Genomic DNA, 27600 nt, shown 5'->3' with positions numbered 1-27600 from the left:
TTATTTTCAGCTTCTTTTTTGGGAGAAACCAGAAATAAGAAACAGTTTTATTTTCAAACCCTGCATCTTCCTATTTCCTCTAATTTCTGTGAAAAAACAGAGTAGTTCCTTCTTTAGTTCCTTCTTCTCTCTCTTAGCTGCCTATCAATAAAATATGAAAAGAATTTGTACATGCCTAGAAATCACTGTAGCCATATGCACACGTGCATTAAGTACCCTTTCTGTTTACCACATCACTAGAAGTGACTGTTTCCAAACTTGGTGCTAGTACATAACCCAGACCTATTTCTCTCCAGCCTTCAGTAGTATTTTTCTCTCTGTCCTTTAAGAGCTGTGTGGTCTTCTTAAGGCCCTTTAAGCTTGTGCTTGCTGTCTGGTCATAAAACCAGTGTCATGTTTGAGGTTTCTGATATGACAGTAGCCATTTCCAAGTACCAAGTTCTTTACATATCTCAGAATATAGTGATTTCAGAAGCAGTCCTTTTTTATACTTCTTGATTTTGAGGGTCAGAAATTTGGGCACAAAACAGCTAGGAAATTCTGCTTGATATGGTTGTCAGTTGGAATCATTTGGAATCAAAGCCAGACTGATCTGCAGAGGGTCCACACAACTCTATTCAAGTCCTGATGCCTTGGCAAGAGTCCTTCTCCCAAGTGTGTAGTCTCAGGATCTCTGCAGCAGAGGGTGTTCATCCTTATATGGCAACTTAACTCTTTCAGAGAGTGTATTCCAAGAGATAGGACATGGAAGCTGCCAGACCCTTAAGAATGAAAATAGAAAATCGCACCACTGTTTTCTGTTGGTCAAGGCAGTTTCAAGAGCCTGCCCTGATTCGTGGGTAGGGGACGTAGATCCTACCTCTTGGTAGAAGAGTCAATCTCTAATGTGCCACATGTCTCTTTTAAATATTCCATAGGAAAGTAGCCACTAAAATACCAGTTGTTTTAAATAGGCTTTGGGAAGTAACAAAAAGGTTTTTGATTTGGATTAAAGATTAGAGTTCCAGCTCTTAGGCAAGTAAAATAACTTTTCTGAGGCTATATTGTTTTGTTTGAATCAGATTTCATTTCTTGTCTGCCATTATGGCAAGATTGTTACAGGTATCAGATAAATTAATGTACAAACCATTCATAAGCTGGAAGGTGCCATACATTGGTTATTCATAAAATGGTATATAATTGCTGACTGGAAACTAAACACAGTACCAACTAGGTCTCCGCCTCTTAGATTAGGAGCTTACAGTTGACCCATACTTGAGCCTCACTTTCATTTGACTCAAGCCATTAGACTCTAGAAAAAGAAGAATATTAATATGTACAAAGTGTTCAAATGTAACCTTGAGGAGTTCTATTAGAGATCATACTTTATTTTTTTAAGTTTCTTGAGATAGAACTCCCTCCCCCCAGCTCTTCATATGTCTCCCTCACACACATACACACACACACTTAAAACATGTAATTTATTACTCTACTTTCGTACATTTGACTCTCATACAAATTATACTTATGAATGGGTTACTGCCTGAATAGATAGATACTTTAGGTCCTAACAACAAAGATGTTTCATGTATAATGTAACAGTGATTTTGGAGTTTATTGAATTCAACTTAATTTCATAGATGTAGAACACACCCAAGGAAATGGATAATCCTAAAGTTCCATGACTACTAATTGCCTGAATTTTTTCACTTACTATAATGTTTTCAGGGCCCATCTAAGTTGTAGCATGTATCAGTACTTAATTCCTTTTTATGGCCAAATAATATTCCATTTCATGTATATATGACATTTTGTTTATCCAGTTGTCTGTTGATGGACATTTGAGTTGTTTCCAACTTTTGGCTCTTACGAATAATGCTGCTACAAACCTTTGTGTAGCTGTGTTTTCATTTTTCTTGGGTATGTACCTAGGAGGGAAATTGCTGGGTCATATGGTAACTCCAATTTAATCATTTACAGAACTGTCAGACTGTTTTTCCAGTGCAGCTGCACCATTTTATATTCCCAACAGCAGTGTATAGGGTTCCAATTTCTCTACATCTTCTCCAACACTTGTAATATTTTGTCCAATTCTGTGGGTTGTCTTTTCACTCTGTTCACTTTATTGAAGGTGTCTTTTTTTATCTATTGAGTAAAGTTTTGTATACGGTATAAGATAGGAATCCAGATTCACTCTTTTGCATGTGGATATCCAGTTGAACTGTCACCATTTGTTAAAGCCCTTCCCCCCTTTTAAAGTTAAACTTTATCATGAAATTAATAAAAAAGTAAACAAAATAGAGTAATAAATCTGTGTACCCATCATCCAGCTTTGGTTATCAACATCTTGCCAATCTTGTTTCTTTTATGCCTTTTCCTTTTACGGTAGGGGGTAGGGAACAGGAATACCTGGAGCTGTTTAAAGCAGCTCTAACACATACTATTTTATCCATAAGTGCTTTAGAATTCACTTTTAACACACAACAGTAGTTTATTTTCTTAAAAGTGATCAGGGTTAATACATCACAAAACTTGTATAGATTCTTTGATGGCGATACATATTATATATATCAGAGAAGATTAATGTCTCCTGCAGATCCCAGCATATTCAGAAATCACTCTCATCACTGTGGTGTTGCTTTCCAGCTTTTTTCTCTGTGACCATGTGTTTATATGCACTTGAATTCAGTATACCGTCTTCTCTTACTTTGACTACTGTAAGAGGTTTTTCTTCTCTATGCTCCTGCTTTTCTTCTTCCTTCTATTCTTCATTTGTTATACTCCTTTCTCTCTCTCTCTCTTCTTTTTTCTTTCTTCTCTTTTCCTTCAGGATTTCTGATCTTCAGACTTATTGATGTCTCCTTTCAGGAATGTTCAGTAGTTCTTGGTTATGTTTAATTTCTCTTATGTATGTGCAAGTCCATAGTTTAACTTAAGGTCCACTGGCATATTATAGTTCCATAAATTTCTTTTAAATTTTTATATTGTTACCATATATGCAATCTTATATTTCCCCCTTTAGTCACATTCATATATATATTTCAGTGCTGTTAATTGAGTTCACAGTGTTGTGCTACCATCATCACCATCCATTACTGAAACTTTTCCATAATATAAATAGGAACCCTGTGATTTTAAGCCTTAACTTCTATTCTCTACTCTTACCCCATCCCTGGTAACTAACATTTTAGATTCTCGCTCTAAGTTTGCTCACTCTGATTGTTTTGTATCCGTGAGTTCATATACTATTTGTCCATTTGTGTCTGACTTATTTTATTCAACATGTCTTCAGGGTTCACCCATATTGTTGGATTTATCAGGACTTCATTCCTTTTAAGAGCTGAATAATATTCCAGTGGGCATATATACCACAATTTGTTTATCCATTCTTCAGTTGATATACTCTTGGTTCACTTCCATCTTCTGGCAATTGTAAATAATACTTCTGTGAACATCAGGGTGCAAATTTGTGTTTGAGTCCCTGCTTTCAGTTTTTTTGTGTGTTAATACCAAGTATTGGGATTGCCAGTTCATATGGTAGTTCTAGCCTTGGCTTACTCGGGAACCACAAGACTATCTTCCACAGCAGCTGCTCCATTTTACATTACCCATAAGCAGTGAGCCAGTGTTCCTATTTCTCTGCATCCTCTCCAATGCTTTTTATTTCCTGTTTTTGTAATAGCAGCCATTCTAATGGGTGTGAAATGGTATCTCATTGTCATTTTGATTTGCTTTTCCCTGATGGCTAATGATGTTAAGCATCTTTTCATGTGCTTTCTGGCCATTTATATATTTTCTTTGGAGAGATGTCTATTCAAGACTTGCCCATTTTAAAATTGGATTTTGTGTCTTTTTCTTGTGAAGTTGAAGGATTTCTTTATATATTCTGGATATTAAACCTTATGAGATATATGGTTTCCAAATATTTTCTCCCATTATATAGGTTGTCTTTCATGATAAAGTTCTTTGGGGAATAAAAGTCTTTGGGGAGCGAGTGTAGCTCAGTGGTTGAGTACATACTTCCCATATACAAGATCCCAGGTTCAATCCCTGGGACCTCCTTAGAAAGGGGATTTTAATTTTGATAAGGGCTCATTTATCTTTTTTTTCTTTTCTTTTCTTTTCTTTTCTTGCTTGTGTATTGGGTGTAAAGTCTAAGAAACCATTGTCTCATACAAGGTCCTCAAGGTGCTTCCCTGCATTTTCTTCTAGGAGTTTGATAGTTTCAGCTCTTGTATTTAGATCTTTGATCCACTCCTTTTGAATTTTCTAATATGGTATGAGGTAGAGGTCCTTCTTCTTTTCTTACAAATGTAGATAGTTTTCCCAGCACCATTTATTGAAGAGACTATTTGCCAGGTGAATGCTCTTTACCACCTTGTCAAAAATTAGTTGGCCATAAATGTGAGGGTTGATTTCTGAGCTCTCAGTTCAGTGACGTTGGTCAATTATATCTATCCTTGTGCTTTTTTGATTACTGTGGCTTTGTAATAAATTTAAAGATTGGGAAGTGGGTCTACCAACTTAATTTCTCTTTTTTAACATAGCTATAGCTTTTCACAGGCCTTTATCATACCATGTAAAATTGATGCTTGGCTTTTTCATTTCTACAAGGAAAGTTGTTAGAATTTTGATTAGTATTGCATTGAATGTACAAATCAGTTTGGGTAGGATTGAATTCTTAACAATATTTAGTGTTCCAATCCATGAACACAGAATATCCTTCTGTTTGAGTCTTCTTTGATTTCTTGTAGCAGTGTTTTCTAGCTTTTTGCTTGCAAGTCCTTACACATCCTTGGTTAGACTTATTTCTGGATACTTGATTCTTTCAGTTACTATTGTAAATGGAGTTTTTTCTTTTTTTTTTTAGATGGCCAGAAGTTTTTTTTTTTTTTAAAGATTTATTTATTTTATTTAATTTCCCCCCCTCCCCTGGTTGTCTGTTCTTGGTGTCTGTTTGCTGCGTCTTGTTTCTTTGTCCGCTTCTGTTGTCATCAGCGGCACCCGCTTCTGTTGTCGTCAGCGGCACGGGAAGTGTGGGCGGCGCCATTCCTGGGCAGGCTGCTCTTTCTTTTCACGCTGGGCGGCTCTCCTCACGGGCGCACTCCTTGTGCGTGGGGCTCCCCTACGCGGGGGCACCCTTGCGTGGCACGGCACTCCTTGCGCGCATCAGCACTGCGCATGGCCAGCTCCACACGGGTCAAGGAGGCCCGGGGTTTGAACCGCGGACCTCCCATATGGTAGACGGACGCCCTAACCACTGGGCCAAAGTCCGTTTCCCCGGAAGTTTTTATTATTGCTATTATTATTATTACTTTAATGGGTTAGACAGGACATTTATTCTTCATTTTACCACTGTCTCCACCAATCCCTAATACATCACACCGGACCTGCTCCACACATTCAAGTTTATGCTCCTATGTTTATCTGGATATTCAACCTCTGTACAAGATGGTTATTATGCATACATTATCAGAGAAATACCATAACTGCCATTTTATGACTTCTTGTTCTGAATCAGGCACAGTAGTAACAATTTTACATACAACACTTTCACTTCACTTTATACTTGCGACAACCACAAGGGGTGGATATTATTATTTATTCTTAATTTACACATGAAGAAACAAGAACACAGTTAAAGTGACTTGCTGTGTGGTGCTCCTCTGCACAGCTAGAAGGTGGTGGAATCACAGTCCAAACCCAAGTGCATCTAATTCCAGAATCCAGATTCCTGACCATGGGCCATGCTCTCTTCCAGCTCTAACTTTTTCTGTTTTTAAATATGATTCCATAGGCCTGGGTAGAGTGGCCCAGTTACTATTTCATATTAAATGAAGAGATAGTCACCTAACCAGGGGGTGGGGATGATGCGGGAGAAAGCCCAATTAGGTCCCAAGTCTGTTTTCCAGTTCCTCTCTGACCACTCCTGTGGCAGAGAGTAGTTCTCTTAACTTACTCTTACCTCCATTTCTTCATCTGCAGAATAAGAGCCATGCTCCCCACACTCTAGGACTAATGAATGAATTAAATGGAAAAAGCACTAAGGCATGTTCAGTTCACTGTCTGCTGCTGGGGGTAGAGCTACAAGTCAACTGTTTCCTTGCAAGCAAATACCATGCAAGAGATTGGCTTAAACAATGGGAAATTATTAGGTAAACAGTTTTGAGTCTAAAAGAAAGTTCAGATCAAGGCACCATCAAGGTAGTGCTTTCTCCCTGCAGACTGTGGCCTTCTGGGATTGGCTGCTGCTGATCCTTGGTCCTTAGCTTGTTCCATGGCAAGGCACATGGCAGGGCAGTGCCTCCTAATCCTTTCCTTCTCTTTGGGGGTTTCAGCTTCTTGCTACCATGGCTTTCTTCTTTTCTTTTCTTTTTTCTTTTCTTCTTTTCTTTGCTTTTCTTTACTTCTCTTCTCTTTTCTTTTCTTTTTTCTTTTCTCTTTTCTTTTTTCCTTTTTCTTTTTTGTCTGAATTTCATTCTGCTTATAAAGGACTCCAGTAATAGGATTAAAACCCATCCTATCTAAGATGGGCCACACCTTAACTGAAGTAACCTCCTCAAAAGGTGTTACTTACAATGAGTCACACCACAGGAATGGATTAAATTTAAGATGTTTTTTCTGGGTTACATACAGCTCCAAACCACATCAACCCCAGTGTTGGATTTCTTTGAATTTTGATCTTGTTCAACTCTTCAACATTGCTTTGTTCTTGTAGTACTTCTTATTTTTGTTCAGTTTTACCCTTGGGTCACTCTCTGGAGAATCTGTATAACTGGTAGCAGCTCAACAAGTTTTACCAAACTTCACCCTCAGGTGAATTTAGAGTAGAAATCTCAGTTTCAACGATCTTTGGCTTCATTAGACTCAGGAATGGATGGAACATTAATTCCCTCTGCAGCCTCTGGCTGAGCTTCTCTTGGGTCTGGGAAGCAGCGTCTTGAATCTGCATCAGCTCCTTACTTTTCTCTTTACTGAGGCAGTTAATGGCTCTGGGAGCCCAGCCTGTCTAGCAAGAACCTAGTCCTAGTCTTAGGCATAAATATGGTGACTTCACCCTGCTCTTTCACTTGTTCTATGTCTAGGAAGACAGTAGAGGCAGTCACTTAGCAAACGGACCTTCCTGCTGACAGACCTGGTCTGAAGCCAGCACTCAGTAACCTGGAGATTACTGGAGATTAACCGTCTCCACATCTCAGGTTCCCCATCTTCTCTGAGGGTGTTGAGAGACAAACAGATTGTCCTTCTCTGTTCTCATTTTAAATGGCTCAGAGCCTCGGTGGAACTAGATAATTCACTCCACTAGATGTAAGCACCTCATAAATTTCATCATCAGCACTAGCGTTTTCCTTTTCATAAGCAGTATGTTTTCAGCAGTGTTAATTACATGACTGGTAATGGTCTCCCAGTTTGAATCCCCATTTTGGATGAAATATGGTCTGGCTCAGAGCAGGGCACTCTAGGCAAGGTCCTTTGTGGCCACACATCAAACGGTTTCCTCACAATGGGCCTTCACTCTTGGATGTGGGAAACTTTCTTAATTTCTTTTAATGCATATTGCCTTCGGATCCATGCTTCGTCAATCCTATATTAATATCCCTCAAGCTGGCGAGTCGCCTCGGGAGCCGATCCTCCTCGCCAGTCTGATTTCAGCACCGGGAGATTTACCTGCGGCACTCCACGCGCAGGGAACGCGGGCGCGCGGCTCAGGGCCCGGCCCCGCCTCCTGCGGGCGGCCGGGCTCTGGAGTTTTTTCTTGATATCTTCCTCGGATTGCTCATTACTAGGGTAAAGAAACGCTCCTGATTTTTGTGTGTTGATCTCCTACCGTGCCACCTCTGTGCTATATTCATTTATTAGCTCTAGTTACTTTGTTGTAGATGTTTCAGGACTTCTTATATGTAGGATTCTGTCATCTGAAAACAGTGAAAGTTTTACTTCTTCCTTTCCAATTTGGATAACACTGTTTATTTTTCTTATCTAATTGTTCTAGCTAGAACTTCCAGTACAGTGTTGAATAACAGTGCTGACAGTGGGCATCCTTGTCTTTGTTTCTGATCTTAAAGGGAAAGCTTGCAGTCTTTAACCATTAAGTAGGATGTTAACTGTGGGCTTTTCTTTCATATATGCCCTTTATCACGTTGACTAAGTTTCCTTCTTTTCCTAGTGTTTTTTTATCAAAAAAGGGTGCTGTATTTTATATCAATTGAGATGATCATGTGGTTTTATTTCTTCATTCTGTTAATGTCGTATATTATTAGTTGATATTCTTATGTTGAACCAACCTTGCATACTTGGGATAAATCCCTCTTGATCATGGTATATAATTCTTTTAATGTACTGTTGGATTTGGTTTGCTAGTATTTGGGGCATTTTGTTCTATACTCATAAGAGAGATCAGTTTGTAGTTTTCTTGTGGTGTCTTTATCTGGCTTTGGTGTGAGGGATAATGTTGCCCTTGTAGAATTAATTAGGGAGTGTTTCCTCTTCATTTTTTTGGAAGCTTTTGAGCAGAATTGGAGTTAAATCAGTCTGGAATGTTTGGTAGAAACAGTGAAGCCATCTGATCCTGAGCTTTTCTTTATTGGGAGGTTTTTTTTTTGTTTTGTTTTGTTTTTAAAGATTTATTTATTTATTTAATTTCCCCCCCTCCCCTGGTTGTCTGTACTTGGTGTCTATTTGCTGCGTCTTGTTTCTTTGTCCGCTTCTGTTGTCGTCAGCGGCACGGAAAGTGTGGGCGGCGCCATTCCTGGGCAGGCTGCTCTTTCTTTTCACACTGGGCGGCTTTCCTCACGGGCGCACTCCTTGCGCGTGGGGCTCCCCCACGCGGGGGACACCCTTGCGTGGCACGGCACTCCTTGCGCGCATCAGCACTGCGCATGGCCAGCTCCACATGGGTCAAGGAGGTCCGGGGTTTGAACTGCGGACCTCCCATATGGTAGACGGACGCCCTAACCACTGGGCCAAAGTCCGTTTCCCTATTGGGAGGTTTTTGATGACTGTTTCAGTCTCTGTACTAATAATTGTTTTGTTGAGATCTTCTATTTCTTCTTCTGTTAGTATAGGTAGTTTGTGTCTGTCTAAGAATCGGGGGTTTTCTAATATACTGGCTTGCAGCTATTCATGTATCCTCTTCTAGTCCTTTTTATTTCATCAGGGATATTAGTAATATCCCCCTTTTTATTTCTGATTTTAGTTGTTCATATCCTCTCCTTTTAGTCTAGCTAAAAGTTTGTCAATGTTATTGACCTTTTCAAAGACCTGACTTGGTTTTGTTGATTATCTCTATTGGTTTTTTGTTTTTGTTTTTGTTTGTTTGTTTTAATATATATTTGTCTATACTTAAATTTATAAACCAACCAGCTAAACTACTATAATATTACCATGATGCAGCAAAAACAAAACATCTATCTACAAATATTAAAGTAATAAATTAGAGACAGTAAAACACAGAGCAGAAGGGGTAGGGAAAATTAATGAAGCAAGTCATCATGATAGCTTAACCCTTCATCTCAACAATTTAGGTTTTTAGTAAGTGAAGCCTCCCAGTCCTATGAAATGAGTACTCTATCACACGTCTTTATACTTTTACTTCCTGCACTTGAGGTTAGATCCTTAAAATATCCAAGTATTATATCAAGTTCTCTATAGCCGTAGACATTTTACATTTACCTTGGCTGCTTTGGACAACATAAATCTGGCCTGTTTGGGTTTTTGTAACCTCTAATTAGACTCAAAACATACCAACTCCCACCCCCCATTATACAATGAAAACCAGGATAAAGTCAGATATACAGCACTCAAGAAAATTCTGCAAGGAAGGATGTAATGCAGGCTCTGCCCAGATCGAGACTGGATTATATACCAGTCTTCACCCACACATCTTCTGGCTGTCTGTTCATGCAGTAATAACGGGAACAAATCCATGGTTTGTGTGGTACTAAAATACTTAACAGCTTGTTGGTATTACATTATGGCTTTCCCCAGCACTTCCCAAGATGGCCTCCAAATCACTGGGTACCATTTTGCTGGAATTGGATCTGGGGCTACAGGGATTCCTCTCCACTGTTCTGGAACTGGTTATTCCAGGCTTGGGTGCACCAGGTCTGGGTGTTCCAGGAATGGCTGCTCCAAGTCGGGTTGTTCCAGGTCTGGTTGCTCCACATTGGAAAGTTAGCAGAAGCATTCACCAAGCATTCCTGGGGATAGGAAGAGTAGAGTCCCAGATATTCCGTAGCTGCTAAGCCCTTCTGGGTCACACTGTTGCCAGTCTTTGACCAGTTGACATTTTTCTGCCACCTCTTACATTTCATTCTCTGGCTCTGGAACCAGGTCTTAACCTGTTTGTAGCTGAGGCTCAGAATGTGGGAAAGTTCTTGCATTTGCTGGAAACTGAGGTATTTCTGTCTTTGAAATCTGTCATTGAGTATACACGGCTGGGTCTGAAAGAACATGGTCTTGGTCTTCTGTTTCTTGACTTGGCCCTCATCTTCCTTCTTTGCTGTGCTCATCTCCACAGCAGCAGGTAGTTTCACTTTGGGACTGCTGGAAGAATCGGGGCTATTCTGAATAAGCAGGTCCGTGGAATAAGGAAGAGAGACATTGCTGTTTACTTATTCATTCTCCATAATCAAGCGTCTTTACCATAAAGTGGGTGTGATACTTCTTGGGATATGAGAATTGGGCATGGAAGCTAGAGCATAGTAGGTGCTCAAATTCAGAACCACCCATTCATCCAAAGGGTATGAGAAGAGCTGCTGTCTGTGACTGGGGAACATCAGCAGATGATATTTGCAAGGATGCATAATTTTCTTCAGCCTTATAAATCTCAGGCATTGGTGAAGACTCCCTTTTTGTGGTGGTTTTATTTTAATCCAGTGACCATGTTAGAATGAAAGCGCCGCCTTCTTACTCCATCTAGGATATTATTTTCAAGCACAAGTCTTGGCTAAACCTCTCATGCCCTCTGCTACTCGAATCTCCATGGAGAGCGGATGGCTTAACTCCCACCCCATGCTAGTTGATTTTCCTTCAGGATGCCAAGATGCCAGCTTGTGAGGGTAGGAGGAATGCTGCAGAGTTCAAACAGGGAGACCAAATTCTTTATAGCCTTTCTTTGTCTTCTCAGACCATCATTCTGAGTTTGCCCACAGCTCTCCAAATTGCGGTTCCAGGAAGCTTTGTCCTTTCCTGACAGGGGTCTTGGCAAGAAAAAGCCTCTACTGGTTGTTTATTTTTATTTTTTTCTTTCTTCTGTTTCATTTATCTCTGCTCTAATCTTCATTTCCTACCTTCTCACTGTGGGTTTGTCTTTATATTTCTAGTTCTTCTAGTTTTGAGGTTAGGTCTCTGATTTGAAGTCTTTCTTTTTTAATGTAAGCATTTAGAGGTACACGTTTTCCTCTCATCACTGCCTTCCCTGCATCCCATAAGTTTTTGTATGTTTTATTTTCGTTTTCATTCATCTCAAGATATTTCCTATTTTCACCTCTGATTCCATTGGTTGTTTATGACTATGTTCTTTAATTTCCACTTTGGGAATTTTCCCTTTCTCCCTCTTTTACTGATTTCTAGCTTCATTCTGTTGTGGTTGCAGAAGATACATTGTATGATTTCAATTTTGTTTTAAGTTATTGTTATTGTTAACTATCCTGGAAAGTGATGTATGTGCATTCTCTTTTTGTTGGGTAAAGTTTATGTCCATTAGATCTAGTTGGTTTTTGGTGTATCATTTAAGTCCTGTACTTCCTTAATGATCTTCTGACTAGATTCTGTCCATTCTTTAGAGTGGTGTATTAAAATCACTCACTATTAAAATAGAACCATCAGTTTCTTCCTTCAAAACTGTCAGTATTTGCTTCATATATTTTGGGGGCTCTGCCCTTAGGTGCATACATGTTTATAATTGTTACATCTTCTTATCAAATTGTTCCATTTATCAGTATATAAAGACTATCTTTGTCCCTCGTTAACTGTTTTTTTACTTAAATTGTGTTTATCTGATATTAGTATAGCTATCCCTGTACTCTTTTAGTTCCTATTTGCATGGTAAGTTTTCTTCCATCCTTTCTCTTACAGCTTTCTTGTATCTTTTTTTTTTAATGTATTTTATTTTCTTCCCCTCCCTTCCCCCACCCCTTCCCCACCCATCCTGCTGTTGTTGCTGTGTGATCTTCTGTATCTGTTTCTCTTTTTGTCTTTTTTTTCTCTCCCCTTCCCCGCCCCCAGTTATCTGCTCTCTGTGTCCATTCACTGTGTGTTGTTCTGTGTCCGCTTGTATTCTTGTCAGCAGCACCCAGAATCTGTGTCTCTTTTTCTTGCATCATCTTGCTACATCAGCTCTCCGTGTGTGCATCGCCACTCCTGGGCAGGGTGCACTTTTTTCACGCTGGGCAGCTTTCCTTATGGGGTGCACTCCTTGTATGTGGGGCTCCCTTACACAGGGGACACCCCTGCGTGGCACAGCACTCCTTGTGCACATCAGCACTGCACGTGGGCCAGCTCACCACACAGGTCAGGAGGCCTTGGATTTGAACCCTGGACCTCCCATGTGGTAGGCAGATGCTCTATCAGTTGAGCCAAATCCACTTCCCTGTCTTCTCTTCTTATCTATTTCCTTTAGGATTTGCTGGGATTTGATCCTGGGAACATCTTATGTGGAGAGAGGTTCCCCATCAATTGCGCCACCTCAGTTCCTGGTCTTTGCTGCGCTTCACCTTGACTTTCCCCTTTGTCTTTCTTTTGTTACATCATCATCTTGTTGCGTGGCTCACTTGGGCAGGCACTGGCTTGCCGCACAGGCACTCGGCTTTTGCTGTGCAGGCACTCAACTCAGCACGCAGGCACTGGCTCACCATGTGGGCACTCACCTCACCACGCAGGCACTGGTTGCCATGCAGGCACACTTTCTTTTCTTCTTTTTCACCAGGAGGCCCCAGGGGTTGAACCCCAGTCCTCCCATATGGTAAGCAGAGGCCTTATCACTTGAGCCACATCCTACTTCCCTTATTTCTTTGAATTTAAGGTGTCTCTTGCAGAAAGCATGTAGTTTGGTCCTGATTTTTTACCCATTCTGTCAACCTCCACCTTTTGACTGGAGAGTTTAATCCATTTACATTTAAAGTCACTACTGTGATAATACAGAACGCCATTTTGTTATTAGCCTTTGTATGTCTGATACATTTTTTGTTCCTCCCTTCTGTTATTTCCCACATTTGTGTTTATTGGATTTTTGTGTGTGTTGTACCGTATTGAGTACCTTCTCTTTTCTATGTGGATATGTTTTTTAAATGTTTTCCTTCTGGTTACCATGGGATTAAAATTTAACATCCTAAGTATATAACGATCACATCCTACAAGGTAAGTAGACTGGTGCCTACTTAACTTCAGTAGCATGCACATATACTTTTCCAGTACCCCTCTGTCCCCCACCTTTTTTTTAATACTTGTTACCACTTATATCTTTGTACATCATATGTCCAAAACATATTTATAATTACTTTTAAGGCATTTGAATTTTAATACTGTAATTCCTCTGCTGCTTCCCACCTCTCTTCTCTGAATACTCTACAGTATTCTTCTGGCCTTTGGAGTTTCTTCCCACAATCCTCCTTTGCTGCCTTTTCTACATGGCCTTTGGGCAGCTGTGACCCTCAGAAGTTCTGTTTATATCCCATATTGGTTTCCTTTTTTGATTTTTATGAAAATAAGAATATCTGAAATTTAAAATCAAAATACGTACAGATTTGTTTTTTATTTTAATTCTGCTGGTCATGCTCTGTGCCTCTGCATGCCTAGACCTCCCCAGAGCCTACACAGGGGACACACCTGTGTGGCATGGCACTCCTTGAGCGCATCAGCTCTGCGCACGAACCAGCTCATCACACAGGTCAGGAGGCCCCAGGTTTGAACCCTGGACCTCCCGTGCGGTAGGCAGGCGCCCTATCCATTGAGCCAAATCAGTTTGGCTCAATGTCTTGTACTGTATTTGATTCTCCTGCTCTTGACCCTATCCTTAAACTAGGGGAGGAATATTGTTCCACCCCACTTTCCTGACACATAGTTCCCACTCAGCAGAGGGAAGGCGGAGATTTTGCATCTGAGGGGTGGGTGCTGAGAGAATCTGCTGCCTGCCTCCGGTTGAAGAATCCATAGGGTAGGAAGGATGGTGGAGGGAGAACTACAAGTCAGAGGTGGAGTGAGAAGGCCGAGGGGTTGGGGGTGCCCTCACCATCTCTGCTCTCCTGTTTTTCTCATAAGGGCTCTTTTTCATCCTTCCTTGTTGGGTTCTCTGAAGGGAGTAGGGACTATAATCCTTTAAAAGGGTTGATTTATCTCTGTAGGGATCAGAGATCCAGAGGTGGGTGTTATTTTAAATTGAAGCGAGTGCATTGTAGAACACATACAAGGGGAGCATCTAGGGCACCATTCTGAGCAGCATAGTCCTCACTTTGAATAGTGACTTCAGCATTACGTTACTGTTTTTAAGCAAATATTTACCTAAATTTGAATGTTCTCTTGCTCTTAGCACTTGGCAGCTGTGGAAGAAAGAAAGATCAAGTCCCTGGTAGCTCTCCTGGTTGAGACACAGATGAAGAAACTGGAGATCAAACTTCGACATTTTGAGGAGTTGGAAACTATCATGGACAGAGAGAAAGAGGCTGTAAGTAAGGGGAATTCTATAATTAATAGGTTTTTTCAATTTTTGACCACCTTCCGTAATGTATATGTTAGGTAAAATAAATAACAACCTACTCTGTTGGTCTCTGGCTGTCTTCTGTTTTGCATGGCAGTTTCAAAGGGATTATCAGCATTTGATGAAAAATAAAACTGATCAGTTTGTGAAGCTGATTCTATAAAACTTGGCTTCTTATATTTCTTGGCATTCCAGATACATGATAACATCAAATTCTCTCCTCTACAAAAGTTGGATCTAAGACTTACTTCATTACCTACCTGTTAACAATAAAGTAGAATCCATATGTAGATCCGTTATCTAATTTACAGGGTGTTCTTGATTTCTTTTTTTTTTTTAAGATTTATTTTTAAAATTTATTTCTCTCCCCTCCCCCCCCACCCATTGTCTACTCTCTGTGTCCATTTGCTGCATATTCTTCTGTGTCTGCTTGCATTCTTGTCAGTGACACCAGGAATCTGTGTCTCTTTTTGGTGCGTCATCTTGCTGCATCAGCTCTCCATGTGTTTGGCACCACTGCTGGGCAGGCTGCACTTTTTTCGTGTGGGGTGGCTCTCCTTATAGGGCGCACTCCTTGCTCATGGTGCTCCCCTACATGGGGGACACCCCTGTGTGGCACGGCACTCATTGCACATATCAGCACTGCGCATGGGCCAGCTCACCACACAGGCCAGGAGGCCCTGGGTTTGAACCCCAGACCTCCCATATGGTAGGCATATGCTCTTATCAATTGAGCCAAATCCACTTCCTGATTTCTTTTCTTCAGTATCAGTTTCAGGAAGTTAGGAGTTAATCTCATCTTGGGGTTGGAGCCTCATTTTATGTGATCATTCTTAACTCCCTCCTTAGGTTCGATCCCTGCACTCTCTCACACTTCCCTTCCCTGTGCTAAACACCTGAGCAGTATTCTTTCGGACAGAAATATTTGACATAAGGATTTGCCCATTAGGAGCCAAAAAGGAGGGAAGGGAAAAATAGACACAGGGAATATTTGGTTATCTCAGGGGTTTTAGAAGAAACATATAAAGCTCTTTGGGAAAAGTTTCTTAAAAAATGAGTTGACTGAAGTGATGAATGCACAACTGTGTGATTATACCAGATATCATTGATTGTTCACTTTGGACAGATTGTGTGCTTTACTAATAGGTATCAATAAAATTGATTTGTTTAAAAAAATGAATTGATTGTAGAAGGAACAATGGGCTAAATCTGATGATTTATTCTGGGATTTTTCTTTATATTTTGACTTTGTTATCTGAATAAGAGGCAGTGGTTCTCTCTAAATGGTAGGATTTTAGAATTAAACTATCCCAGAAGAGTGATTCCTTCAAAGATCTGTTTGCATTTGTTACATGTTTCTTAGTAGTCAGTCAAAGCAAGTCTTCTGTCAGATTGCCTGTGATAAGTAGCCCAATTACTGTCACCATCACTTGTTTTCCATTTTATCCTGGCAAAGAAATGACTGCACTGGACAATGTGAATCAGACAAGGATGACTTCATTCATAGTAAGCATGGTAGGGGAGAGAGATGAGAGAACTCAGTTCTGTTGCAGCAAAGAATAGCAAGCTTTTTTAAAAGCTAGTCTGGTGAAAAAACACCAGAGGGTGATAGGGTGTTTGATTGCTGGGAGGGGTGAGTGATTTACTGGGGTTGCAATTAGACAACAGACTTCAGGCTACCTGGAGTCTGTAAGGACCAGGAGGGAGGTAGAGGAGGGTAAGAATTATCTAGTTGGGAGACTATCAGGCGCCCAGCTAGTGTGAGGTCCAGGGTAAAATGGAGTCAGGGAGAAGGCTGTCTAAATAATCAAACTAAAGGAAAGTAAGGCCATCTTAGTCATCCCAAGACCGCCTCTGCCGCTTATGTGGGTATTCCGACCTTATAAGAGAGGCGAAGCTGCCCTGTGCCTCAGTGACTCTCGTACTCACCCCTCGTTTCCTGAGGAGGAGTCCTCTCCCTCTACTCTACTTCACATGTCTAGTCAGTGAGCTCCCATCTTTGTAGCATCTTTCATATGATGCTGGCTCTCTCTAGCCCTGTGAGCTGCGCCAGCTAGCTGTCTTGTCTCCACCACCCTCTGTGTTCCAGCCATCCCAAAACACACTCAGGCCTTCCCCATGGCCTTCGTGGGTCCTGCTCCTCTGCCAGCGAGGTTCTTTTCCTCACTGTGTGCTTGCATCCTGTGTCCCTCAACTCTGCCTCAGCCCTGCAGTTTCAGATGAAATGCCGTTCCCATTTGCTGCTGTGGCAATTTAACAACCCACTTAATGTATTGTAATCATGAATTCATGTCTGCTTCCCATTCCAGAGTGTATACTCTTTGAGGGTAGGGTCTTAATCAGTCGTCTTTGTTAACAGAGAAGCTGGCATATCTTAGGCCCTCATTTAAGTGTCTGTTAAATGAATGTGTGTTTGCATCACTGTTGGAAGCTGGGAGAGTGTAAGTTTAATAGTGGGAACTTCCCAACTGTCCATCTGAATCACACACTTGGCAGTAACCATTAAATTAACAGACACCTGTTACCCCAAATTCCCTAAGAATATTCATGAAATGAGAAAAGGGCAGCTAATTGGAAGACTTGGTTTAATGGAGAAGGCAGTCAAGAAAACAGACATAGCATGTTCAGTGCTGCCACAGGAATAGAGAAGAGGAATACTCAGGAGGTGGAGAGAAGAGAAGGTATCAGAGGAAACATCATAGAGGTGGAGCTTTGAGAAATGGGCTTCAGTTTCCTGCAACATGGACCTCTCTGTAGTGCTGCTCGTGAATTGGCTTCAAAAGAGTAGGAGCATGAAGCTGACCCAAGATGGAAGCCACATCCCATCACTTCTGTCTTATCAGTCGTACAGATCAGCTGGGGGGTGGGGGTTCTTCAGTGGAAGAAGGTAAAAAATCAGGTAGCAGGATCATTCAAACCAGTCTGGGCACTGGCTGTCTAAATACCACAAACGATCTTACTAACTTAAAATTTCACCCACTCATTTCCTGCACAATTATGACATTATATTAGCCAAAGGGGTGCTGATGCAAAATACCAGAAATCGGTTTCTGTAACGGGTATTTATTGGGGGTAGAAGCTTACAGTTACCAGGCCATAAAGCATAAGTTACTTCCCTCACCACAGTCTTTCGCCACATGTTGGAGCAAGATGGCTGCCAGTGTCTGCCAGGGTTCAAACTTCCTGGAGTTCCTCTCTTCCCGAGGTTCATTTCTCGCCTGGCTCACTCTTCTGTTTTCTCCACAAGGTCAGCTTGGACTATGAGGCTCTATAGGCTATACCTCTCTCTGCAAAGCCAGCTGTAGACTATCAGGTGAAAGGCTCTGTCTTTCTCCACGGGGCTTCTGCTGTGTCTAAGGAGCTGTCTCTATTCCTCTGTGTTCTCCTATGTGTTCAGTTCTCGGGCTCCAGCATTAAAACTCCAACAGCAAAACTCCAACTCTGTCCTTGACCAAGGGGTAGGGTCTCAACACCCTCTGATGTGTCCCAGTCAAAGCCCTAATCATAATTTAATCACGCTCAGGTTTAGACCAGTTTACAAACATAATCTTGTATCCATTTTTGGAATTCATGAACCATATCCAACTGCTACAGACATAACCTTTTTTCTCCACCTCAGCATAACATCCTGTCCTTCCCTGTGGGCATGCCAAGCCATCCATGACTGTTTTCCTACCAGTGATAAAGGCTGAGTTTCTGAAGTTCACTTGTTTAGGTCTAGAAAAGAGAACCATTGTAGGAAATTCATAGCTGGGAAGAAACCCAAGGCTCTGGTCTTAAGGAAGTTAGAGAATAGATGAGACATGGGCACATAAAGAAAACAGATACTCTAAGGTAATGAGGTAGAGAGTAAATTATAAGAGGACAGGGTTAGAATCAGGAGACCAGTAAAGAGGATATTATGATAACCCATGTAAGATGATGGTGGTCCATGTAAGAAGGTAGTGGCCATGGAAATGAGGAGAAATAGTCCATTTTTAGATAGATTTTTTTTTTTTTTTTTTTAAAGATTTATTTATTTATTTAATTTTCCCCCCCTCCCCTGGTTGTCTGTTCTTGGTGTCTATTTGCTGCATCTTGTTTCTTTGTCCGCTTCTGTTGTCATCAGCGGCACGGGAAGTGTGGGCGGCGCCATTCCTGGGCAGGCTGCTCTTTCTTTCACGCTGGGCGGCTTTCCTCACGGGCGCACTCCTTGCGCGTGGGGCTCCCCCACGCGGGGGACACCCCTGTGTGGCAGGGCACTCCCTGCGAACATCAGCACTGCGCATGGCCAGCTCCACACGGGTCAAGGAGGCCTGGGGTTTGAACCGCGGACCTCCCATGTGGTAGACGGACGCCCTAACCACTGGGCCAAAGTCCGTTTCCCTTTTAGATAGATTTTGAAGGCTGCGCTAATAGGACATGTTGACATAGGCATATAGGTTTAGAAAGGTTGTTATACTTTGTGACAAACTAAGGAAGGACAAAGGTCAAAAAAGGGTTAATGTCATACTGCTCCCAGGGGAATTGTATTTAAATTTGTTTAGTGTGTATTTGTAGTAATTTACCTCTGTGCTACATGTCAGATAATTGAATCTGTTGTTAGACATGCCCCCTTACATTATGGGTAGTTTTATTGGAGATTCAAAAAGCTGGATCCAGTAGCAGGTTTAGTGGAAGAAGAAAAAGAGAAGCATGACCCCACAGAGCAAGGACAAAATGACCAGCCACAGTACCAGCGCAGGCTTCCCACTTGAGGTCCTGGGACCAGAAGCGCACATGGCCACAGCAAAATGCAGTTGTATTGCTTTGTTTTTCCTACAGCTGTAAGAAGAAGCAGATATGTCAGTGTTTTGGATTTGCTTTTTCTTCAGTGAATGTCTCAAACATTTCAAAAGAAGCTATGGTTGTTTATTTCAATTTTGAGTCCAAGTAGTGAAAAGCTTCAAGTATCAGCTGATATTTCAGTCCTTAGCAAAGTGTACATGTATTTTTGTGGTCTCCAGAGTCTTTTCCTCTTTCCCACCCTTCCTCCCTGCTTTATGCTAATATTGCTTTGTGTGAACTTCAGCTGCGCTTGCAGCTGTGTCAGCCTTTGGTATCTTGTGTAGAAAAGTGCTCTGTTGTGTTCAGGTTCCGCTTGGATACAACTTCTTTATACACACAGTGTAGCAAAGAGGCAGGGAGAAGACAGCAAGGTTTGAATGCAGGGGGGAGTGAGTGTGACTTCAGAACAGGGCTACAGGCAGCCTTATATGAAACTGGATTCCCTGCAGCCAGATTCATTAATAAGCTATTTTCATGAGTAATTTACACTGTTCATTATAACTGTTGGGACTATATCCATAATATAAGGAAGTAGAGAAGGAAGAAAGAAAAAACAGATTTCTGTAGCGTCTATCTTGGGCAGTTTTTCAGTATTTTGTTTTTTCATTTTTTGAAGTTCAAATAAGAAATGAATGAATTAAAGTCTCCTACCCACAGTCTCATTCCTAGGGATAATCACTGAATCATTGTTAATAGTTTTTTGTCTTCTAAAACATGTCCCAATATATGTGTAAACATGTTTATAAATGAACATAAAAATATATTTATATAATTGGAATGATGTTATATATTCTGGTGTTGCAACACACACACACACCCAGTCAGTGTATTGCCAAAATAATGCTTCTGATATCCTATACACACATATAGACAATTTTCTTTGAAAGAGTTCCAGAATTTAAAATTTGCTCAGTACAGCCAAATTCTCCTCCAGAGTTCCTTCCAGATCATATTCTCATCTTTTTAGTAAGAGTGCCCTTTGTTATTATCTGTTCTACTTTATTTTTTGTACATCTGGTTTGTATAAAATAAAGGCTATGTAAAATCAGTTTGCATTACCTTAGTCTCTGGGATACTGGGTAGATTTTGGATACAGTCTTCAACTGGCTTCAATAAAAATTAAGGTGTCCAGAATAGGAGAGGGTGTTTCCTTTGCATGATAAGACCAGAACTAGGCTATAAGTTCTCTTGCATCTGCCCCAGAGCAGAGATCTGCCTGCTTCCTAGGTATGCACTGCCCTCAGGGTCCTGCTTGTCCCCCACAGGCGCTGTAGGCTTAAGCTGAGTCGTCCTTTTTGGGGGGGGGGGAGCGGGGGGGGTACGTGTGCTTAATCACTGATCCATTTTAATTTTATTTTCTTTTTTAAAATATCAAATGAAACTCAGTTATAAGTGGAATAATTGAGGCTAGTTCATGCTGTAGACAAAGAAAATTGGGCAACTTTTTCTTCCCCAGGTGACTCGCATCTGCTAAATGAGAAATTCTTTTACATCCCAAGTACCTAATGGCTAAGGTCAGCTCCAAAAGAAAGGGTAGTTTGGTTAAAAAAAAACAACAGAAAAGTCACTGAGCTAGGTAATACAGAAACCAAAATTTCCCTTCAGAGGTACAGAAAATCTCTCTCCAATAATAGTTTAGCTACTTAATAAAGATCTCAACCTAAATTCCATAGTTTTTCTTACATGACTTGCAGGACTTCATCAAGCTATCCAGCCCAGTAAGTGACTCAGTGAGAACATAGGAAGGAGGTCCTTTTCTTGCAGCCTCTTAGGTCTAACCTTAGCAAATTATTATAAAGTACTTCATTTCCTAAAACAAATGGTTAGAAGAAACCAAAGTTGAAGACCTGTAGTCAGATCTTTAGATCCCTTTTATCACTGTTGTTACATAAACATTATCTCACTGATGAATCTTCCTGCAGATCTGGACTTCCAGAACATTCTCTTGCTCCTTACATCTTGCATCTCCCTTCTTGAGCCAGACTATGCTTTTACCCTCTTCAGATCACCCTCTCTAGAAAATACAGAACCCACACCAGTCTCTTAGGACCGTGGTAGAACCCTATCTGTTGTTCCCTCTTGATAACCCTCAAACTCTCAAAAAATTTTTGTTTTGTTTTAAAAGTTCTTCAGTGCTAATCTCTGTAAGGAGACTCTCTACAAGCTAACTGACCAATATGTAGGGCATAGACTTTAACATCAGTTGTCTCCATTTTGTTCCCTTCTCCTCATTCCATGTCCACGGCCTGTCTTCTTGCATCCCCATTTTCCATGGAACTTCTGTAGTTACTACTCCTGATAAGCAGCGATGCTTCTTACTTGTTCCATAGGGACTTCTCAGGCAACTCTCAACTGGAGCCCAGATTCTTAGACTAATTCTCACGCATATTCCATCTACTGTATGTTAATGATAGTTTATAGAATTTACCAACAGAGCCAGATAAATAATACAAAAATACTAAAAAATGAAAACTAAACTGTTACATCTCCCTAACTTATTAAATGCCTTAGAATAGTGCTGTCTAATAGAAATATAATGTAGGAGGCGGCGGACTTGGCCCAGTGCTTAGGGCGTCCGTCTACCACATGGGAGATCCGCGGTTCAAACCCCGGGCCTCCTTGACCTGTGTGGAGCTGGCCCATGCGCAGTGCTGATGCATGCAAGGAGTGCTGTGCCACGCAGGGGTGTCCGCGTAGGGGAGCCCCACGCACAAAGAGTGTGCCCCGTAAGGAGAGCTGCCCAGCGCAAAAGAAAGTGCAGCCTGCCCAGGAATGGTGCCGCCCACACGGAGAAATGACATGACAGGATGACGCAGCAAAAAGAAACACAGAATCCTGTGCCTCTGACAACAACAGAAGCGGACAAAGAAGACGCAGCAAATAGACACAGAGAACAGACAACCTGGGTGGGTGGGGGGAAGGGGAGAGAAATAAATAATAAATCTTAAGAAAAAAAAGAAAAGAAATATAATGTGATTTTAAATTTTCTAGTATCCTCATTTTTATAAAAAAGATTAAGTTGAAATAATTTCTTATTTAACCCAGTATGTACAAAATATTTTCATCATGTAATAAATATAGAAATAATAGTTTACCTTTTTTTTCTTTCATACTAAGTGTTTACAATTCACTGTGTAAATACATTTACAGCACATCTCATTTTCAGGCTAGCCACATTAGTGGCTGCTCTGTTGAACAGTGTTGCTCTAAGGAATTGCCTCCCAGTTCTCAGATCTTCTTGTTATGGAACGTAATAGAATGGGGACATCATTGAAAAGAAACCAGTCTATTAGCCCTCCATATGATCTTTATACTGTTTTTCCCAAGATCTGGATTTTTATTTTCCTTCATGTTCAAGTTGATTTTCTTTTTCAGCCCTGAATTTAATTAATTTTTATAGCACTTAGGGTAAGCTCCATTCTCTGAACTGTTGTCAGATATGATTTCTGAATTTCTGGGCACATATAACAACATATTTTTCTTTATTTTAATTTGAGTCCCAGAAAGATTGTCTTGAATATTGGAATGCACATATTTTTCAAATCAAGATTGCTGCAAATTTTTATTTAATCCTCTAAAATATTCTGTGACTGTTTCACCCAGTATAATTTTGGATACTTAAAAACTAAGATTTGTTATAGCACTGCCAATGTGCCACATAAAGAAATGGCTGTCTTTGCTCCTGAGACCATATCACACCTTAGATTCAACACAGTGAGTACCTTGACCGTGGGTAATGAATGTTGAAATGAAAGTATGCTACTCAAAAAATAAAGCTTTGGTTCTTCAGGAAGATCAACAAAATTGACAAATCCTTAGCTAGTCTAACAAAGGAAAAAAGAGAGAAGATGCAATTAAATAAAATCTGAAATGAGAAGGAGAGCATTATCACTGACCCTGCAGAAATAAGAGAGATCGGTACTGTGAACAACTGTATGCCAACAAACTAGACAACACTAATGAAATGGACAAATTCCTAGAAACACACGAACAATCCACACTAGGAGAAGACCTCAACAAACCAGTCACAAGTGAAGAAATTGAGTCATCAAAAACCTCCCCAAAATGAAAATCCCAGAATCACATGACTTCACAGGTGAATTCTACCCATCATTTAAAGAAGATCTAATACCAATCTTGCTTAAACTCCTCTAAAAAAATTCAACAGGAGGGACTGTATTTTGCTAAATTCATTCTTTGAAGCCAACGTTACCCTAGTACCAAAGCCAAATAAAGATATTACAAAAGAGAAAAATCCAGACCGATTTCTCTAATGAATATAGATGCAAAAACTCTTAACAAAATAGTTGCTAAATAAACCAAAAGCATTTTAAAAGAATTTTCCACCATGGTTAAGTGGGTTTTATGCCAGGAATGCAAGGGTAGTTCAACACTAGAAAATCAGTGTAATATACCACATTAATAAATTGAAGAATAATCACATAATCATCTTAATTGACGCAGAAAAGGCATTTGGCAAAATAGAATGTTCTTTCTTGATAAAAATACTCCTAAAAATAAGAATAGAAGGAAACTTTCCCAATGCAGTAAAATGAGTATATGAGAAAATCACAGCTAACATTGTACTCAATGATGAAAGACTAAAAGCTTTCCCACTGAGATCAGGAATAAGACAATGATGCTTACAGTCTCCTCTGTTTCAGTATTGTGCTAGGACAATTAGGCAAGAAAAAGAAATAAACTACTCAAATAGGAAAGGAAGAATTAAAACTTTCACTATTCGCTGATAATATGATCCTATACCTAAAAAACCACAACAAAGATACTAGCACCAATAGACGACTTCAGCAAAGTGACAGGATACAAAATTAATATGCAAAAAAATCAGTAGCACTTCTACATACCACTGAAAAACACACTGAGGAGGAAGTCAGAAAAAAATGCCATTTACAATAATAACTAAAAGAATCAACTATTAAGGAATAAACTTAACCAAGGACATAAAGAACCTATATTCAGAATACTACAAAACATTGCTTAAAAAAAAAATTAAATAAATGAAGGACATTCCATGTTCATTGATTGGAAGATTAAATAAAGGAGAGCCACCTAGGGTGAAAGAAAGTTCAGCCTGCCCAGGAATGGCACCGCACTCACGGAGAGCTGACACAACAAGATGATGCAACAAAAAGAAACACAGATTACCATGCCACTGACAACAATAGAAGCGGACAAAGAAGATGCAGCAAATGGACACAAAGAACAGACAACCAGGGTCGGGGGGGAAAGGGGAGAGAAATAAATAAATCTTAAAAAAAAAAAAAAAAAGATATCAATTCTACCCAAACTGAAAAACAGTCAATGCGATCCCAATAAATTGTTTTTTCATGATTGGAAAAGCCAATTATCAAATTTATCTGAAAGGGTAAGGTCCCCCCAGTAGCCAAAAATACCCTTAAAAAGAAGAACAATGTTGGAAGACTCTCACTTCCCAACTTCAAAGTATATTACTTAGCTACAGTGGTAAAAACAGCATGGTACTGGGCATTAAGAGAAACAGATTGACCAATGGAATCAAATTGAGAGTTCAGAAATAGACCCTGAAAGTCAAGTGATTTTTGACAAGGCTGTCAAACCCATCAAGCTGGGTCAGAACAGTCTATTCAGCAAATGTTGCTGGGAGAACTGGATATCCATATCTAAAAGAAAGAGGACAACCCCTATCTCACATCTTAAACAAAAATTAGCCCAGATGGATCAAGGACCTAAATATAAAAGCTAGAACCATAAAACTCCTAGAAGAAAATATAGGAAAATATCTTCAAGATCTTGCATTAGGTGGTGGTTTCTAAAACCCAAAACATGAACAATGAAAGAAAAAAATGGATAAATGGAACTGCCTCAAAATTAAACACTTTTTTGCTTCAAATGATTTTCTTAGGGTAAAAAGGCAGCCTACTCAATGGGAGAATATGTTCAGAAACCACATATCCGGTTAGGGGTTTGAGTTCCATGTTATACAAGGAGATCACAAAACATAACAATAAAAAGACAGGCAACCCAATTAAACAATGGGCAAAAGACTTAAAGAGAAGTTTTTCCAGATTGACCAAAAAAAGCTCATGAAAAGTTGCTTGACATCACTACCTGTTAGGGAAATGCAAATGAAAACTATGATATCATTTTACGCCTACAGAATGGCCTTTTTTTAAAAAAAAAATAAAGAACAAAAACTCCCAAGTTCTGGAGAGGATACAGAAAAGTAGGAACACTCCTTCCCTCTTGGTGGGAGTGTAAAATGGTGCAGCTTCTGTGGAAGACAGTCTGGCGGTTCCCTGGGAAGCTAGATAATGTACTGCCGTATGATCTGCAGTCCCACTATTAGGAATATATTCAGAAGAACTGCAAGCAAGGATGCGTATAGATACTTACACACCAGTGTTCATAGTGATACTGTTCACAATTGCTGAAATATGGAGAAACCAAAGTCCTGACAACTGATAAACAGATAAACAAAACATGGTATATACATACAATGGAATACTATTCATTCAGCTATAAGAAGAAATTAAAGTGGGATGCATATGACAACATGGGTGAAATTTGAGAATATTATGTTGAGTGAAAGAAGCCAGACACAAAAGGATGAATAATGTATGGTCTCACTGATATGAACTAAATATGATGAACAAACAAAGTGCTGAGGATAGGTTAGTAGGAGACAGATATGGGTTGAGATGGGGGAGCTGATCCTGAATAGAATGTTTAAAAGGTCAATTGTAAATGTGTAGGAATGTGTAGAGTTTATGGTAACACATTAACGAGTATAACTTAATGACTCATTCATAAATGTGAATGTGGCTGAAAGAGATAGCCTAGGGAAGCTAATGCTAATTGAAAAGCAGCTAGAGTATAATCTAGGAACTGTATAATATAGTGATATAGTAGATGAAGATTGTGGTTAATTATAGAAATACAAGACTGTTCCTTTATTACAAGGTGTTAAAAATATGGTAATACATGGGAAAAATAAAACTAGCATATTTTATAGACTATAGTTAATAGCAATACTGTGATATTTTTGTAGCAGAGGCAAGGAAGGTACTGTATCAGTGCTAAAGGTAAACAAGAAAAGAATATGGGATTTAGTTTTATGAGTTTTTTAATGTTCTTTTTTTTGTATTGTTTTTGCTTTTTCCATCATTAACAGGGAGACCTTGGTCATGCCATTTAACCAGTCTGTGCTCATTTATTCATCTTTTAGAACACTGGAGAAACAACTGAGTTTCCTTTTAGGATTAAATAAGATAAATGTGCCTGGGCAGGGTTGTTTTGTTCTGTTTTGTTTCTGTTTTTAAGATTTTCTAAAGTAATGCTTCCATAATTTGTTAATCTGCCTTTTGTTTGTTATTTTAGTTTTTGAAGTTGAAAGAAAGTTTAAATAGAAAGAATGCCTTTTTTCTTACTGTAGATCTCAGAGGAGGCAAGGTAGCTATGTGTTGATGTAGAGAGAGTTCAGCCATTACGTAGATATCCTTTGTATCATCCAATCCTGAGAATCTGTCTCTTCCCCCTCTTTTTCTTACAGCTAGAACAGCAGAGGCAGCAGTTACTTACCGAACGCCAGAACTTCCACATGGAACAGCTGAAATATGCTGAATTACGAGCCCGACAGCAAATGGAACAGCAGCAGCACGGGCAGAACCCTCCGCAGGCACACCAGCACTCAGGAGGACCTGGTCTGGCCCCTCTGGGTGCAGCCGGGCACCCTGGCATCGTGCCTCATCAGCAGCCCCCTCCCTACCCACTGATGCACCACCAGATGCCACCACCTCATCCACCCCAGCCAGGTGAGAGGAAGACTCTGCTCCCATATAAGGCTTGTGGTCATCCCTGTGGCACAAACATCAGAGGGGCTAACCACACAGTTGTTGTTTTCTAAATAACTAGGGCTGTGGGGAAACTGCCCATTTTCATCTCGGAATTCCAAGGCAGGTGAGATCTGGTTTTATAGCCATCACTACCACATAAACCCTGCCTGTTCTCTTTCTAGGATCCTGTTGGTATGATACTCTTTCCTTACATGAATCCGGCTCTGAATGGGCAGTATATCCCTGAGTTCCTTAAAAATTCATTCTTGGATTGCCTGCCACCCTTTT

At 40.2% G+C, this 27600-nt stretch overlaps 1 protein-coding gene and 1 pseudogene across 2 annotated transcripts in view; one reads left to right on the top strand and one right to left on the bottom strand.

Annotated features, from left to right (window-relative positions):
- The window catches only part of SMARCC1 (SWI/SNF related BAF chromatin remodeling complex subunit C1), a 226989-nt gene that overhangs the window by 184928 nt on the left and 14461 nt on the right, over nt 1-27600 (top strand). For both annotated transcript variants that reach the window (XM_058288407.2, XM_058288408.2), the window contains exons 25-26: nt 14507-14641; nt 27030-27291. In XM_058288407.2, the coding sequence (XP_058144390.1) occupies nt 14507-14641; nt 27030-27291 (397 nt within the window). The remainder of the gene's footprint in view (nt 1-14506; nt 14642-27029; nt 27292-27600) is intronic.
- On the bottom strand, nt 9837-10845 carry LOC139437667 (homeobox protein NANOG-like; annotated as a pseudogene).

Source organism: Dasypus novemcinctus, chromosome 26, assembly GCF_030445035.2.
Source record: "Dasypus novemcinctus isolate mDasNov1 chromosome 26, mDasNov1.1.hap2, whole genome shotgun sequence".
NCBI classification, from domain to species: domain Eukaryota; kingdom Metazoa; phylum Chordata; class Mammalia; order Cingulata; family Dasypodidae; genus Dasypus; species Dasypus novemcinctus.
This window is presented reverse-complemented; position numbering and strand designations above follow the sequence as displayed.